General features: G+C 41.8%; 1 protein-coding gene across 1 annotated transcript in view; it reads left to right on the top strand.

The window, feature by feature from the left end:
- itga1 (integrin, alpha 1) overlaps positions 1-16,632 on the top strand; it is a 222,579-nt gene that overhangs the window by 127,498 nt on the left and 78,449 nt on the right. Inside the window, exon 15 of the mRNA XM_072571632.1 lies at positions 11,438-11,641. Coding sequence (XP_072427733.1) covers positions 11,438-11,641 — 204 coding nt within the window. The remainder of the gene's footprint in view (positions 1-11,437; positions 11,642-16,632) is intronic.

The following is a 16,632-nucleotide window of genomic DNA, read 5'->3' as shown; positions in this document are numbered from 1 at the left end:
GCATGGTTAATGCAGATGACGCCATAATTGGTAGCATGGTGGACAGTGAAGAAAATTATCTAAGCGTATAAAGTAATCCCAATGGGCCATGGAGTGGCAGATGGATTTTAATTTAGATAAATACAAATGTTGCATTTTGATAAGACAAACAAGGACAGGAGTTATACAGTTAATGGAAAGGCCCTGGGGAGTGTTGGTGAACAGAGAGGCTGAGGGGTTCAGGCACATAGTTCCATGAAAGTTGTATCACAGGTACATAGGGTGGTTAAGATGGCAGTAGGCATGCTTGCCTTCATTTCTCAAACCACTGAGTATAGGGGTTGGGGCATCATGTTGTGGTTGTACAGGATGTAGGTGAGGCCACTTTTGGAATATTGCATACAGTTCTGGTCACCCTGCTATAGGACGAATATTAAGTTGGCAAGGGCACAGAAAAGATCAACAAGGATGTCGCCAGGGCTGCAGCATTTGAGTTATGAGGAAAAGCTAGATAGGGACTTCTTTCAGTAGACCACAGGAGGTTGAGGTGTGACCGAATAGAAGTCTATAAAACAATGAGGGGCATAAATAAGGTGAATAGCAAATGTATTTTCACTAGGGTAGAAGAGTTCAAAACTAGAGAGTGTAATTTTGAGGTGAGTAGAGAAAGATTTAAAAACAACATGAGGGGCAACTTTTTCACACAGAGGATGATTTTTGGAATGAACTGTCAGTGGAAGTTTATAAGTTCCTAAGCGGGTACAGTTGCCATATTTAAAAGACATTTGGACAGGTACATGAATAGGAAAGGTTTAAAGGGATGTAGGCAAAACACAGACAAATGGGAAACCTGGTCGTCATGGATAAGTAGCATCTGCAAGTTCCTTTAAGGCACACAACATTCTCAAATGTAACTATATTACAATTCCTTCATTGTGGCTGGTTTAAAGTTCTCAAATTCCATCCACATTGATGCCATGGGTATATCTGCATTTTGCCAACACTTTGTATGAAGAACAATTATTTTTATTGTTCATTCATGGGATGCGGCCATTACTGTTTGGACCACCATTTGTTGCCCTTAAGAAGATGGTGGTCGACTTTATTCTTGAATTGTTGCAATCCATTTGGTACAGGTCCAACCACAATGTCATTCGTGAGGATATCCTCCAGTGATGTCCTGAAACTAAGATGACTGATTTCTAACAATTTAAACCTTCTCCTTTTGTCATAAGTATGACTCAAAACAGTGGAGAAATTTCCTCCTAATTCCTGTTGATTTTACTGCCTGGATGTCAAAGGCAGTCACTCGCATTTCACTTCTGGAATTCAGCTTTCGTCCATGTTTGAACCAAACCAGCTGGAATGAGGTCAGGCACTGAATGGCCCTGATGGAACCTATGCTGAGCATTAGTAAGCAGGTTATTGCTGTACAAATGCTGCTGATAGCACTGTTGATGACAAGTTTCATCAGTTTATTGATGAAGAAAAGTAGACGAATGGGGCGACAAATGACCAGGTTGGATTTACCCTGCTCTTTGTGAACATTGTCGGGTAGAGCCAGTATTATAACTGTACTGGAAGAGCTAGGCTGTGACAACAACAAGTACTGGACTAAAAGTCTACAGTACAATTGCTGGAATGTTGTCAGGTCCCATAGTCTTCATAGTATCCACTCACTCCAACCATTCTTTGACATCATGTGGTGTGAATCGAATTGGCTGATGACTGGCTTCTGTGACTGGGGACCACTGGAGGAGGCTGAGATGGATCATCCACTTGGCACCTCTGGCTGAAGCTTGCTGGAAATGCTTCAGCCTTATCTTTTGCACTCATGTACAGGCATCCCTTATTATTGAGGACGGGGAGATCTGTGGTTGTTTAAGTTTCAATTATCCACCACCATTAACAAATAGATGCGATGGGACTGCGTAGCTCATATCTGTTCCATTAGCTGTGGAATTTCCCTTGTGGGAGGTGGGATGGAGCAGCAAAAAGGAAGGGAAGGTTTCATTCATAACTGCTCGGAAATCCAGACAGCATTCCTCCTGCCTTCACAGGAACTATTTTTGAAAATTTCCACAACTCTTTTTAAAATAGTTTTTCATAGGATGTGGGTGTCTCTGTGGTGGCCAGCATTAATGGTAATCAACCATTACCATCAAGCCAGGGGATCAACCCTGGTTCAATGGACAGTGCAGGAGGGTTTGCCAGGAGCAGCATTAAGTTAACTTGGTGAAGCTACAACACAGGATTGCAGCATAAACAGCGAGTAATGAACAGAGCCAAGAACTTCAGCCAAGTAATGCAACATTCACCATTTTTAAAATAAAGACTTGACAGATGATGACTGCTGGGCCAAGTCATGATTCTAAATGCTGAGACCCAGTTTTAGATTTCCCTACTTCGGGGTTTGCCTCTTTACCAGGGTCTCCCAAAGTGGGGGGTTTGAGGACCCCAATTGGGGTCACAAACTTAAATATTATAGCTGCAAATCAGCAATGACTGCCACAGGAGCTTCACCCTCTCCCTCGCGCTTACAGTTGTTTTCTTCCCATCCCATGTTCTCCTAGGTCTTACCTCCACCCCCTTCGCTCTGCCAGTTCTCACCAACGGACCATGTTAATTTTCAAACCATAAATGGAATCACAGTGGGAAAGTTCAGATAGTGCTATTGTGGGAATGGCTAGTCATCCTGAACCCCAGGACAATGGGGACATGGGCTTAAATCCCATTGTGGAAGATGGTGAAATGTAGATTCAGTTAAAAATCTGGAATTAAAAAGCTAGCTTAATAAAGCTAGGAAACTGTCAATTGTCTTGAAAACACTTCTGGTTCATTATTGACCTTCAGGGAAGGAAATCTGCTATCTGTGTGGTACATTCCACATTTTACGAGAATGATTCCAAAAATGAGGAACGTTAGTTATAAAAAGAGACTGAAGCATTTGAGACTCTTTTCCTTGGAGAGAAGAACACTGAAAAGAGATTTGATAGAGTTTTTCAAAATCGTGTGCGAGTTGCATTGAGTAGATAGGGAGAGATTGTTTCCGCTCGCAAAAGAATAACGACCAAGAGGGCATAGTTTTAAAGTGATGTGTAACGAAGCAAGGGTAATATGAGAAAAAGCTTTTTCAGACAACTAGGGTACAGAATGCACATCTGGAAGTGCGGTGGACATAGGTTCAATTAGAGTCATAGAGTCAGAGAGATTTACAGCACGGAAACAGATCCTTTGTCCATGCCGACCAGATATCCCAACCCAATTTAGTCCCACCTGCCAGCACCCGGCCCATAACCCTCCAAATTCCTCCTATTCATATACCCATCCAGATGCCTTTTAAATGTTGCAATTGTACTAGACTCCACCACTTCCTCTGGCAGCTCATTCCATACACATACCATCCTCTGTGTCAAAATGTTGCCTCTTAGGTCTCTCTTATAACTTCCCCTCTCACTCTAAGCCTGTGCTCTCTAGTTCTGAACTCTCCCACCACAGGGAAAAGACTTTGCCCATTTATCCTATCCATGCCCCTCATAATTTTGTAAACCTCTATAAGGTCACCCCTCAGCCTCCGACACTTCAGCAAAAACAGCTCCAGCCTGTTCAGCCTCTCCCAATAGTACAAATCCTCCAACCCTGGCAACGTCCTTGTCAATGTTTTCTGAACCCTTTCAAGTTTCACAACGTCTTTCCGATAGGAAGGAGACCAGAATTGCATGCAATATTCCAAAAGTGGCCTAACCAATATTCTGTACAGCCACAACATGACCTCCCAACTCCTGTACTCAATACTCTGACCAATAAAGGAAATCATACCAAAATCCTTCTGCAATATCCTATCTACCTGCGACTCTACTTTCAAGGAGCTATGAACTTGCACACCAAGGTCTGTTTGTTCAGCAACACTCCCTTGGACCTTACTATTAAGTGTATAAGTCCTACATTCAAAAGGACATTAGGTAATCAGTTGGATTGAAATAGTGTGCACGGATATGTGAAAGAGGCAAGAGGTTGGCACGAGGTAATAGCACCAAGGCAGGCAGGATAGACCAAATGGCCTCCTTCCGGGCTGTAGCAGTTGTGTGATTTAGTGACTCCATACGCACAATGGATGACTCTTAACTCATTTCCGGATATTAGGGATGAACAATAAATGCTGGTCTGGCCTGTGCTGTCCACATGATGAAATATTTTTTTAAAGATTTGTAAAGCATTGATCAATACATTACATCTGTTTCAGGCTTGTAAATGAGACTAAAGTTTCTTCCACTTTTTTTTTTGTTAAACCATTGTGAAAGTCTTAAACATACGTTGCTCAAAATGGATAAACAGAACTACAGAATAAAGTTTAAATATTAATTCTGTGATCCTAAGCTCCCGAATGGGAAGTTATGCTGAGTTGTTTGCAACATTGTAGCACCGATTTTCCAATCTCAGCCTGTGAAAACAATTCTCTGCTATGGCAGTGCCCCATCTATATAAGCTTAAGAACAATTTTTTTGAAAAAATTACATGCCACCCACAATAAACCCTGAACAAATATAAACAGTTTAGTTTTAATTCCAAATAAATCTAAAATCAAGTATATGTAAATATTAAATAAAGCAAATAACTGTGGATGTTGAAAATCTGAAACAAAAGCAGAAATTGCTGGGGAAATTCAGCAGGCCTGGGAGCATTTAAGAAGAGAAAGCAGAGTTAATGTGTCAAGTCCAGTGCCCAGTTCTGAAGAAGGGTCACAGGAATCAAAACGTTGTTTCTAGTTTCTCTCCACAGATGCTGCCAGACATGAAGCATTTCTCCAGCAATTTCTGTTTCTCTGTTATGTCTAATTATTAATTTTGTCTTCACCTGTGAGGTAAGTATAATATTTGGACTTGATAACCTTCATTTATGAGCATAGTATCTCACAGAGGTATGAGGAGCCAAAATAAGCCTTCGCTTGAAAAGCACAGGATGATTAGAATGGGCATGTTTCTCTGTTTACAGATCGCTGGAAATCATTGTTCCTTGATCTGACTTTTTTGCTTAGTATCATTGTTGAATTCCTCTGCCAACTTTTTCTGGGAAGCACGGAGGTTTTCTGGATGGATACATTTTTTCTTGTCTTTGTGTTTTTTTTCAAGCATGCTCTCCAAACTCAGGAAATGTCGCAGAGTTTTGTTTTTAATTGAGAAGACTATAGACCCAGTTTCAATTTAAAACCACTCAGAGCACTGATAATGTGTGCTAAATCTCCATCAAAGAGACTTGTACAATTACAAAATTTAAAAGGGGTCTGGATGGGTACAAGAATAGGAAGGGTTTAGATGGATATGGGACAAATGCTGACCAATGGGATTGGACTAATTTAGGATATCTGGTCGGGATGGACAAATTGGACCAATGGGTCTGTTTCATGCTATATGACTTTATGACTCTGTCTTTTCTCTGTAACTCAACGTTCTACTCATTCAGTTGTGACATTATGTCTGTAAAGAGCTTAATATTGAAAAATCGCACATTATCTGACAGCTTACTAAACACTTCATTCTTTGATTTAAAAAAGTGATTATTTCAGGCATCAGATCTAAAACTATTTGCAGGACTTTTTCTCAACTTGTGCTTATATAACAATAATTGAAGATTATATCATTATTTTTACTATAAATTAAATATTTATATGACTGGTTCTAATACAATTCCAGTCAATGCATTTCAAAGATGTTGATAATGGGGCTTTCAGGAATTGTTTTACAACCGAATATCGGGAAGATGGTTTAATTCATCTCTTGCTGGAGATAGTCATTTCTTAGCTGTTATAAATGTTATTTTCCACTTCTTAATTAACACTGTCCAATCTTGCTGCATCCAACATTGACTGCTCCGGTATCTGAGGACTGGCAATTGGTATTGTGCATTGTGCAGTCATCAGTGATGATGCACACCTCTGACATTATGAAGCAGGGATGATGGTTAGGCCAAGGACATGAACGTGAGGAATGCCGGTGTAACTATGGAACTACTGCCTATCTTCCGTAGTTACACTGGCACCACTCCCCACCTCTTCCTCCGCTACATCACTGACTGTATCGGCGCCACCTCATGCTCCCACGAGCAGGTTGAGCAATTCATCAATTTCACCAACACATTCCACCCCAACCTTAAATTTACCTGGACCATCTCTGATATCTCCCTCCCCTTCCTGGACCTCTCCATCTCCATTAATGACGACTGACTTGACACTGACATTTTTTACAAACCCACCGACTCCCACAGCTACCTGGATTACACCTCTTCCCACCTACCTCTTGCAAAAATTTCATCCCGTATTTCCAATTTCTCCGCCTCCGCCGGATCTGCTCCTAGAAGGACCAGTTCCACCAGAGAACACACCAGATGGCCTCCTTCTTTCGAGACCACAATTTCCCTTCCCACGTGGTTAAAGATGCCCTCCAACGCATCTCGTCCACAAACCACACCTCTACCCTTAGACCCCACCCCTCCAACCGTAACAAGGACAGAACGCCCCTGGTGCTCACCTTCCATCCTACCAACCTTCACATAAACCAAATCATCCACCGACATTTCCACCACCTCCAAAAAGACCCCACCACCAGGGATATATTTCCCTCCCACCTCTTTCCGCCTTCCCCAAAGACTATTCCCTCCATGACTACCTGGTCATGTCCACGCCCAACAACCCACCCTCCCCTCCTGGCACCTTCCCCTGCCACCGCAGGAACTGCAAAACCTGTGCCCACACCTCCTCCCTCACCTCTATCGAAGGCCGTAAAGGAGCCTTCCACATCCATCAAACTTTTACCTGCACATCCACCAATATCATTTATTGTATCCGTTGCTCCCGATGTGGTCTCCGCTACACTGGGGAGACTGGACGCCTCCTAGCAAAGCGCTTTAGGGAACATCTCCGAGACACCCGCACCAATCAACCACACCGCCCTGTGGCCCAACATTTCAACTCCCCTCCCACTCTGCCGAGGACATGGAGGTCCTGGGCCTCCTTCACCGCCACTCCCTCAACACCCGATGCCTGGAGGAAGAACACCTCATCTTCCGCCTTGGAACACTTCAATGCCAGGGCATCAATGTGGACTTCACCAGTTTCCTCATTTCCCCTTCCCCCACCTCACCCCAGCTCCACACTTCCAGCTCAGCACTATCCCCATGACCTGTCCTACCTGTTTATCTTCCTTTCCACCTATCCACTCCACCCTCCCCCCCGACCTATCACCTTCATCCCCATCCCCATTCACCCATTGTACTCTTTGCTACCTTCCCCACCATCCTCTCTGTCCTATCACTTCCATCCCCACCCCCATTCACCTATTGTACACTACGATACTTTCTCCCCACACCCACCCTCCTCTCATTTACCTCTCCACCCTGCAGACTCTCTGCCTTTATTCCTGATGAAGGGCTTTTGCCCAAAACGTTGATTTTCCTGCTCCTCGGGTGCTGCCTGAGCTGCTGTGCTTTTCCAGCACCACTCTAATCTAGAATCTGGTTTCCAACATCTGCAGTCCTGGTTTTTACCATATCCCTCTAAACCCTTACTATTCATGTAGCCAGCCAGATGCCTTTTAAATTGTAATTGTACCAGCCTCCACCACTTCCTCTGGCAGCTCATTCCATACATGCACCACCCTCTGTGTGAAAAAGTTGCCCCTGAGGTCCCTCTTAAATTTTTCTCCTCTCATTCTAAATCTATGCCCTCTAGTTCTGGACTCCCCCACCCCAGGGAAAAGACCTTGTCTATTCACCCTATTCACCCCCCTCGTGATTTTATAAACCTCTATAAGATCATCCCTCAGCCTCTGATGCTCCAGGGAAAACAGCCCCAGCTTATTCCGCCTCTCCCTATAGCTCAAATCCTCCAACCCTGGCAACATCCTTGTAAATCTTTTCTGAACCCTTTCAAGTTTCACGACATCCTTCCGATAGGAAGGAGACCAGAATTGCATGCAATATTCCAAAAGTGGCCTAACCAATGTCCTGGACCGATGAATCTGAATATAATTGTCCCTGGCATCTGTAATGAGGCAGGACTATGCTAATTACTTTATAATTCTTAATATCGCAGGCAATAGCAGTGGCACAGCTTCAAAAAGATCCCAGTAACGTAATCCAGAATTGCTTCTTTTATTTGTGCCATCGAAGTATCCTTGTGATGTAAATGCACACCATTCACAGATTGAGAATATGCACAATGCTTTTTAATTAGCAAATTCAAATTTATTGTTAAATGCAATTGCAGGAAATGAAACTAGTGTAATGCAGAAAGAAACAAACTATTAATTCTTTGATGAATCATAGGATACCACATAAATAATGCAAGCCTACTTCACTCTCCATGATGTTGACAATTTGAAGCAAGCAAATTGTCAATTTCATTTTCAGAAATTCAACTTGCCGACCTAAAATTTCATATAACTGGACCTACCAGTCTTGACCGATCTGATTTAGTCATGAGAGAAACCGATAAACCAAATGGAAATGGATTAAATGTGTTTGTAAAACAGTTCTATTTTCAAGATAAGTATTCATGTTGAGACAGAGCTGATTGTTGTAAATGTCACTGCTGGGATGTAAATATCTGTCTAGAATACTTCCTTTGGAAATCCCCTCTGGATAAACAACTATTTTACTTCAGATAATCCCAAACCCCTCCTCCCCTACCCCAGATTGGGCCTCCTTCCCAAGATAGCTAAAGTTAAATAGACAGAATGGACAACATCGAGCAAATCTTGGCTGAGAGCTTTAGGTTGCACATTATATAATTCAGGAGCTAGTTTGCCCCGAAAGTAACTCTATTTAAAAACAATGGACCTCACTAGTCCTGTGGACCCACATCCATGGCGATATGGTATTAATTATTCTTTCCTTTTCTCCCTTTTATATTCTTGTCTAACCGAAATTTGTCCAGAGGAACTTTGATTATCTGGCATTCAATTATCTGGCATTCGATTATCCAAATATCAGATTATCTGGCAGCGATGCTCAGCTAAACATGTTATCTCGCTTTCGATTATCTGGAATTCGATTAACCGAACAAAATACTCCCCGCCCGTGTCCTTCAGATAATCGAGGTTCCTCTGTAATTGGTTTTAATGTTTTTATCTTACTGAAGCCAGAACAAGCTCAGCATTCAGAACATTAGGAATAAAGTCTGCAGGAATCCATAGTTAAAATGAAGCATAATTAGAAATTTTACAAACTAAGACTCAGTGCAGCAGTCTTGCAGCGATGTTGTCTTTTCCTGAAACCAGGAGCCGTGAAATGAATTAAGATGGATTTTGTCTTAATTTTTTGTAAATTTTGCTTATCTACCCCTTCTGCTATTAATATTGCCACCTTGGTGTGATGCACTTTTTAATGAAAAATTCAAGTGACAATAAATGACTATTTTTTGTCATTTTGGCTACTTTTTATTGTGTTCACCTCTTTGGAAATATTCACACATTGGCAATATTTCCAGGTCCCAACTCCAATTGGGTCAAAGGTGCAGCAACACCAGGAATCTTCCTGGAGATGGAGAATAAAAAGGCTGCCTTTTATTGCCTTTACCATTCAATAAGGGCATCAGAAAGAGGCTCATGAGATGGCAGCGCAAGAAACTGGGTGCTCCAATAGAGGTCTACAACACACACTCTGAGTCAAGATTAGAGTGGTGCTGGAAAAGCACAGTAGGTCAGGCAGCATCCGAGGAGCAGGAAAATTGATATTTCGGGCAAAAGCCCTTCATCACTCTGAGAAGAGGGGGGTGCTGCTACAGGCTGAACTGTTGGGAGACGTATATACAAGGCATTAGTGTGTGTATAGTTTGGGCATTGTAGACATCTGTCTCCATGATTTCCCCATTCAATGGCAAAGCTGCAATATGAGCAGACACCACCCCCTCCCACACCTTGCTTTTGGTTGCCTGTGATGCCTCAAATGCAAAGTTGCTTCAACTTGCTTCTGTAAAGCCATCTCATTCCTCCTCTCACATCAAGCAGTCCACATGCAGCTTATCAAATTCATGCTGCAACTTAAACTGAGCACTGCTTGCCTTTCTCAGCATATTGAACAGAAACCTCCTGCTGCTATGCAGTTAGGCACTGCCACAGGAAGCTCAGATCCAGAAAGGTCTCTGGAAGCAGGAACACTCTTGCAGCTGACCCAATGCCTGGCAGTATAATTTTTTAGCTATCCACAATACCATCTCTGCAGACTGGTAGGATCACACCCAAACTTGTCAGTTTTGTATTCTTCTTGTTTCTGCACTCCATGCCTCTGTCCTTAGTTGTCATTGCTAATCATTTGCAGAGTAAGAGTAGCTTTGAAGGCTCTATAAAATGGGAGAGATGATGGCCTACTGGTATTATTGCTGAACTGCTCATCTAGACACCCAGAAGATGTTCTGTGGACCTGGGTTTGAATCCTGCCATGGCAGATGGTGGAATTTGAATTCAAAAATAAAACAAAAAAAAACCTGCAATTAAAGTCTAATGATGACCATGAATCTGTTGTTAGAAAAAAAATCTGGTTCATGGATTTTCTACTTTAGGGATGGAAACTGCCATCCTTAGCTAGTCTGGCCTACATGTGACTCCAGACCCACAGCAATGTGGTTGAATCTTAAGTACCCTCTGGGCAATTACAGATGGGCAATAAATGCTGCCTAGTCAGCAATACCCTCATCCTGTGAGTGAATTAAAAGAAAAATGACAATACACTGTAATGTCTCCAGTTTGGGATCAAGTCACCTCTATGATTTTCTGGACTATAGTGTCATGTTATATTGCCTAACCAGAAAACGCTAGATGTGAATAAATATCTGAAACAGTGCTAAATAGTGCTAAAATTTTATGAAGCAGTAATAAAAACATTTTACTTCTCCAAATCCTGTATTTTCTATGCTTCTGCTTCCAAAATAATATATTAAAATGGTGCTGTGAGTTGCTTGAATCTGCTGAAAAAAATTGATGTTTCCAAACAATGGACCTGAGAAGATTACACAGCAAAACAAATCTGGACATTATAATAGTGTCTCGTGCAAACTGGTCATACCTAATTTCCTGAAGTTGTAGATCGATTGACACTTTTGTGGGGTCTGTACATATAAGCACATCCCAACCTAATATTTGACCTAGTCTCTCTTTTATGTGTTTGAAATTGACAGGCAAAAATGTGGATATTGCAAACAAAGTATGTGCGTGAGTGAGCATGTACTTCAATATTTGACCCTTAGCCAATATGCATCTAAAGATATAGTTAGTCTATCTGTAGGGATGTGAATGGTGATTGACTTCTTAGGTATTTGCCAATAAACATTCAACGGTATTAATTTGCTTTTTGGATTATTGTTTAAAAGTGAAAATGCCAGAAACATCTCTCATAAAAATGATTTAATATTTGTTCTGCATATTAGACCAACCAACATTTGCAATACTTTGAATGGTCCTTTTAATAGGTTACAACTGATGATCGGAAATGCCCCCACCTCTTGAAACAACCATGTGGTTCTCGTTTTGGAACAGCCATAACAGCAGTTTCAGATCTTAACCTGGATAACTACAATGATGTTGTCATTGGGGCACCTTTAGAAGACAGCCACAAGGGTGCAGTCTACATCTTCCATGGATCTGGCACAACCATCAACAAAAAATATTCACAGGTCTGATGCTGCTAGAACTTGAAAATACCTTATTATTCTCTGAATGTTATGCTGAAACTCCCCCTGAAAGCTCTCCACTTCCCAATTTTGTGTTCCTGAAAATCTAACTTTGCTCAGCTTTTGCTTATCTGCCTTAATACTGATGCTAGATGTCAAATTTTATCATATAATGCCCCTTGGATTGACCTTGGTATGTACTTCAAATTAAATATGCCACACCAATACAAGTTGTTATTAGTTTTGAACGTAACATCAGATTATTGGAGGTGAATATTTGTGTTCAGAACTCAAATTTATTCGGGTCTGGTGTTGTAGATTATCATGTCCTGGGGATTTATCAACTTTCAGTGTCATTAATATTTCCAGCACTATTTTTCTGCTAATATTAATTTCCTTCAATTCCTCCTTCCCAAAAGACTTTTGCTTCTCTCGCATATCTCGGAAGTTTTGTTTGTTTCTTCTGAGGAGACAGAATAAAAATGGCTGTTTAATTGCTGTGTCATTTCCAGCGGGACTGGGGAACTTGTCAGACTTTAACTCTTTTAATATTCTCAGTACCTTTCCTGAGTGATTATAATTGGTTTAACTTCCTCCCTCCCTTTCACCTCTTAATTAGTAATTATTTCTGGAATATTATTCATTTACAATGAAGACAGACACATCTTTTCAATGCATCCATCATTTCCTTATTTAATTCCCCAGCAACTGTCTTTAGAGATTTCTGCTAACTTTGCCTACATTTTCTCCTTTTTGAATGCATGCAGAATCTCTTACTTTTTTTTGGATTTCTATGTAGCTTTCACCGTTTTTCTGCCCTCCGTTTTTAGTAATCCTTTGCTGGTTTTAATATTTTGTCCAGTCTTCTGACCTGTCATTAATCCTTGTAGAATGCTTCTTTTTCTTTCAAATGCATGTTATATTTAACTTTTGCAATTAGCCACAGGTAGACAATAGACAATAGATAATAGGTGCAGGAGTAGGCCATTCTGCCCTTCGAGCCTGTACCACCATGCAGCTTAGTATAATGAGCAAATTTGCTAATGTTATTACTAATACCATCTTCTATATCATTAATATATATTGTAAAAAGCTGCAGTCCCAGCACGGATCCCTGCGGTACCCCACTGGTCACTGCCTGCCATTCCGAAATGGAGCCATTTATCACTATTCTTTGTTTCCTATCAGCCAACCAACTTTCAATCCAAGTTAGTACTTTGCCCCCAATACCATGCGCCCTAATTTTTCTCACTAACCTCCTATGTGGGACTTTATCAAAAGCTTTCTGAAAGTCCGGGTACACTACATCTACTGGATCTCCCTAGTCCATCGTCAGATGTTGCATCCCTCACCTCCAGTTCTTTTCTCTCATTGGGAATTATCTTTGCAGAGTGTTCTGAAAAACCTCCTTATATGCCTTCTACTGCTTCTCAATAGACCTACCCCTTACCCTAAATCTGTCACTCTCATCAGCTCAGTCTTCATAATCTTATAATTACTTTTATTTATGTTTACCAGACTGATCTTAGACCCACTCTTCCTCAAACAAAACGTGAAATTCAATCATGTTTCGGCAATCACTGCTAACCAGTGGCTCTTTTACAATGAGGTTGTTAATTAATCCTGTCTCATTGCCTTTAGAATAGCCTGTTTGCTGCTTGGCTTTAGAATGTATTGTTTTAAGAAAGTGACCAGAAAGCACCCTATGAACAATTTTTCTGGTCTATCTTTACTAATCTGCTCCATCCAGTCTAACCTAGGTTAAAATCACACACCATTATTGTTACACCTTTCTCAAAAGTCTCCATTACTTTTTCCTGCTCTAGAGCATATTAATTTAATTCAGGGGCATCTACTCCCAAAATTGACACCCCATCATTGCAATTACTTATCTCTACTCAATTCAACTACATTTTGATCTTTTGAACCAAGGTCATCTCTCAGTGTTATATGGCAAAAGTGAGGACTGTAGATGCTGGAGATTAGAGTCAAGATTAGAGTGGTGCTGGAAAAGCACAGCAGGTCAGGCAGCATCTGAGGAGCAGGAGAATTGATGTTTCAGGCATAAGCCCTTCATCAGGAATGCAGTATGCTGTTTGAATAAAGAGAGATTGTAGGACTCAGTAGTCCAGAGGGATTAAAAGGTTCTGACACATGAACCCCATTAAGTTAGTGTGCAAGTGCAGCAAGTGGATAGGAAGAGACAGAATGTTGCAGTTTATTGCAAGGTGAATGAAATATAGAAGTACAGTAGTTTTACTGGAGCTACATAAGGTCTTGGTGAAACCACACCTGATGTACGGTGCACAGCTTTTACCTATTTATTTGTATAAATATGTAATGCTTTTGAAGCAATTTATAGAAGGTTCACTCTAATCATTTCCTGGAATAAGGAGCTTATCTTATGAAGGAAGATCATACAGGTTAAGCCTATATCAGTTGGAGTTCAGGACAATGAGAGATAATCTTACTGAAAGACAGATGGTGAGTGGACTTGGCAGGGTGGATACTGGGAGAATATTTCCTTATGTAAGGAAAACTAAAATGAGCCAATATAGTTTAAGATTAGGAACCTTCCCTCCGTAGGACAGAGATGAGGAGTTTCTTTTCTCTCAATAAGTCATTCGAGTGTACAATTTTCTTTCCCGGAAGGAAGCAGAGACTGGGTCATTAAATTTATTCCAGACTGAATTTGATGGGTTTTTCATTGACAAGGGAATCAAAGGTGATGTACAGTAGTCAGCAAAGTGAGACCAGAGTAGCCATGATGTTTTAGATTAGTGGCATAGGTTTGAAGGGTCAAATGGTTTATTCCTGCTCTTATATCCCTATGGTAGACAAGCAGGAGGCTGGAAGAGCACAGCAAGCCAGGCAGCATCAGGAGGTGGAGAAGTCAATGTTTCGGGTTTTAACCCTTCTTCAGGACTGGGGGTGGGTGTAAGGTGAGCTGCAGATAAAGGCGGTGGGGGGACAGGGTGGTGAAGTGGGGAAAGGTGGAGACAAATAGAGAGTATGACCTGATTGGCTGATGGGAGGGATGAATCTGGTGGGTGGCTGGGGAGGAATGGAAGGGAGAGGGGGGAAGGGCTGGGAAGGAAGTCGGGGGATGGGAATAGAGGATATTAGAAATTGGAGAACACAATGTTGAGTTCTCCAGACTGTAGGCTTCCCAGGCAGAAGATGAGGTGTTGTTCCTCCAATTTGTGATTTGGTTCATTGTGGTAATGGACGAGGCCAAGGACAGCCATGTCGGAAGGGGAGTGGGAAGGGGAATTGAAATGGGCGGTGACTGGGATGTGAGGTCAGCCCCTGCGGGCCCGGCTGCAATGCTCGGCGAACCATTTCCTAAGTTTACATTTGGTCTCCCTGATGTAGAGAAGACTACATTGGGAGCACCATATACAGTTAACTAGGTTGGAGAAGTGGCAGGTGAACCTCTGTCCCACCTGGAAGGACTGTTTGGGGCCCGGGGTAGAGGTGAGGAGGATGGTGGGCCAGCAGGTTTTGTGTCTTTTCCAGTTGCAGGGAAAGGTACCTGGGGGCTCAGAGGAGTTGATGGTGAAAGTGACAGGAACAAAGAATTGGTAAAAGGAACATCCCTGCAGAAGTCGGAGTGGGGTGGGGAGGGGAAAATGTCCTTGGTGGTGGGGTCTAGTTGGAATTGACGTAAGTGTTTAAGGATGATGCGTTGCATACAGAGATTGGTGGAGTGGTAGTTGAGGACAAGGGGGACTCTGTCTTTATTGCATTTTGAAGGGGGGTGGATTATAGGTGGTGCGGTGGAAGGCTGTCTGGATGACAGAGAGAGTAAAAGTGCTCGAAATAGGTGGGCATCTGGGATGCTTGCAAGTGGAATGTCTCCTCATCCGAATAGATGTGACGGAGGTGGCTGAGTTGGGAGAACAGGATGGAGTTGTTGCAGGATACTAGGTGGGAGGAGGTGTAGTCCAGGTAATTGTAAGAGTCTGTGGGTTTATAGTAAACATCCATCTGGAGACTGTTGCCAGAGTTGGAAATGGAGAAGTCAAGAAAAGAGAGGGAGGTGTCTGAGATGGGTGAAATGAATTTGAAGGTGGGGTGGAAGTTGTGGGCAAAGTTGATGAACTGGTCCAGTTCAGCCTGGGTGCTGGATGCTGCACTGTTGAGTCATTCATATGATACTGAGAGTCTAGATTAGAAGGGCTTTTGCCCAAAATGTCGATTTTCCTGCTCCTCGGATGCTGCCTGAACTGCAGTGGTTTTCCAGCACCACTCTAATCTTGACTCTAATCTCCAGCATCTGCAGTCCTCACTTTTGCCATATAACACTGAGAGATGACCTTGGTTCAAAAGATCTTTTGAATTCTTTTCAATTCCACACCACACTTTTCAATTCTGTTCTTCTATTCTCCCTGAAAAAATAGACAAGTTCACATTTATCCATGTTCCACTGTATCTGCCATTTTTTTTGCCCAGTCACTTAACCCATCTATATCCCTTTACAGATTCTCTAGCTCCTCCTGACAACTTACTTTCCTACTTACCTTGCTGACACAAGCAAATTTAATTCACATAAATTTAGTCACCTGATTGAAATCATTGTGAATTATAAATAGTTGAGGACCTGGCACTGATCCTTCTAGCTCTGCAGTAGTTCCAGCTTCCCAACCTGAAAATGACCCACTTATTCCTACCTGGTTTCTTGGTAGCTAACCAATCCTTTATCCACACTAATATGTTAGTGCCAACACATTGTGCAGAACTTTGTTCTGGCACTTTATTAAACACCTTTAAGAAATCCAAGTACACCATATCTATCAGTTTCTCTCTATCCACTGTGAATGTTACTTCATCTGAAAGCTCTAAAAGATATGTTTTATACACAACTTCCCTTTCACAAATACCTGTTGATCACATCATGACTTTCGAAGTACCCTGTTTTAATTTCTTTCATAATAGATTCCAGCGCCTTTCCTTGGACTAATGTGAGGCTAAAAACCCTATAATTTCCTACT

Source organism: Chiloscyllium punctatum, chromosome 1 (assembly GCF_047496795.1).
Source record: "Chiloscyllium punctatum isolate Juve2018m chromosome 1, sChiPun1.3, whole genome shotgun sequence".
Taxonomy (NCBI): Eukaryota; Metazoa; Chordata; class Chondrichthyes; order Orectolobiformes; family Hemiscylliidae; genus Chiloscyllium; species Chiloscyllium punctatum.
The sequence above is the reverse complement of the archived record's forward strand: the minus strand, read 5'-3'. Positions and strand labels throughout refer to the sequence as shown.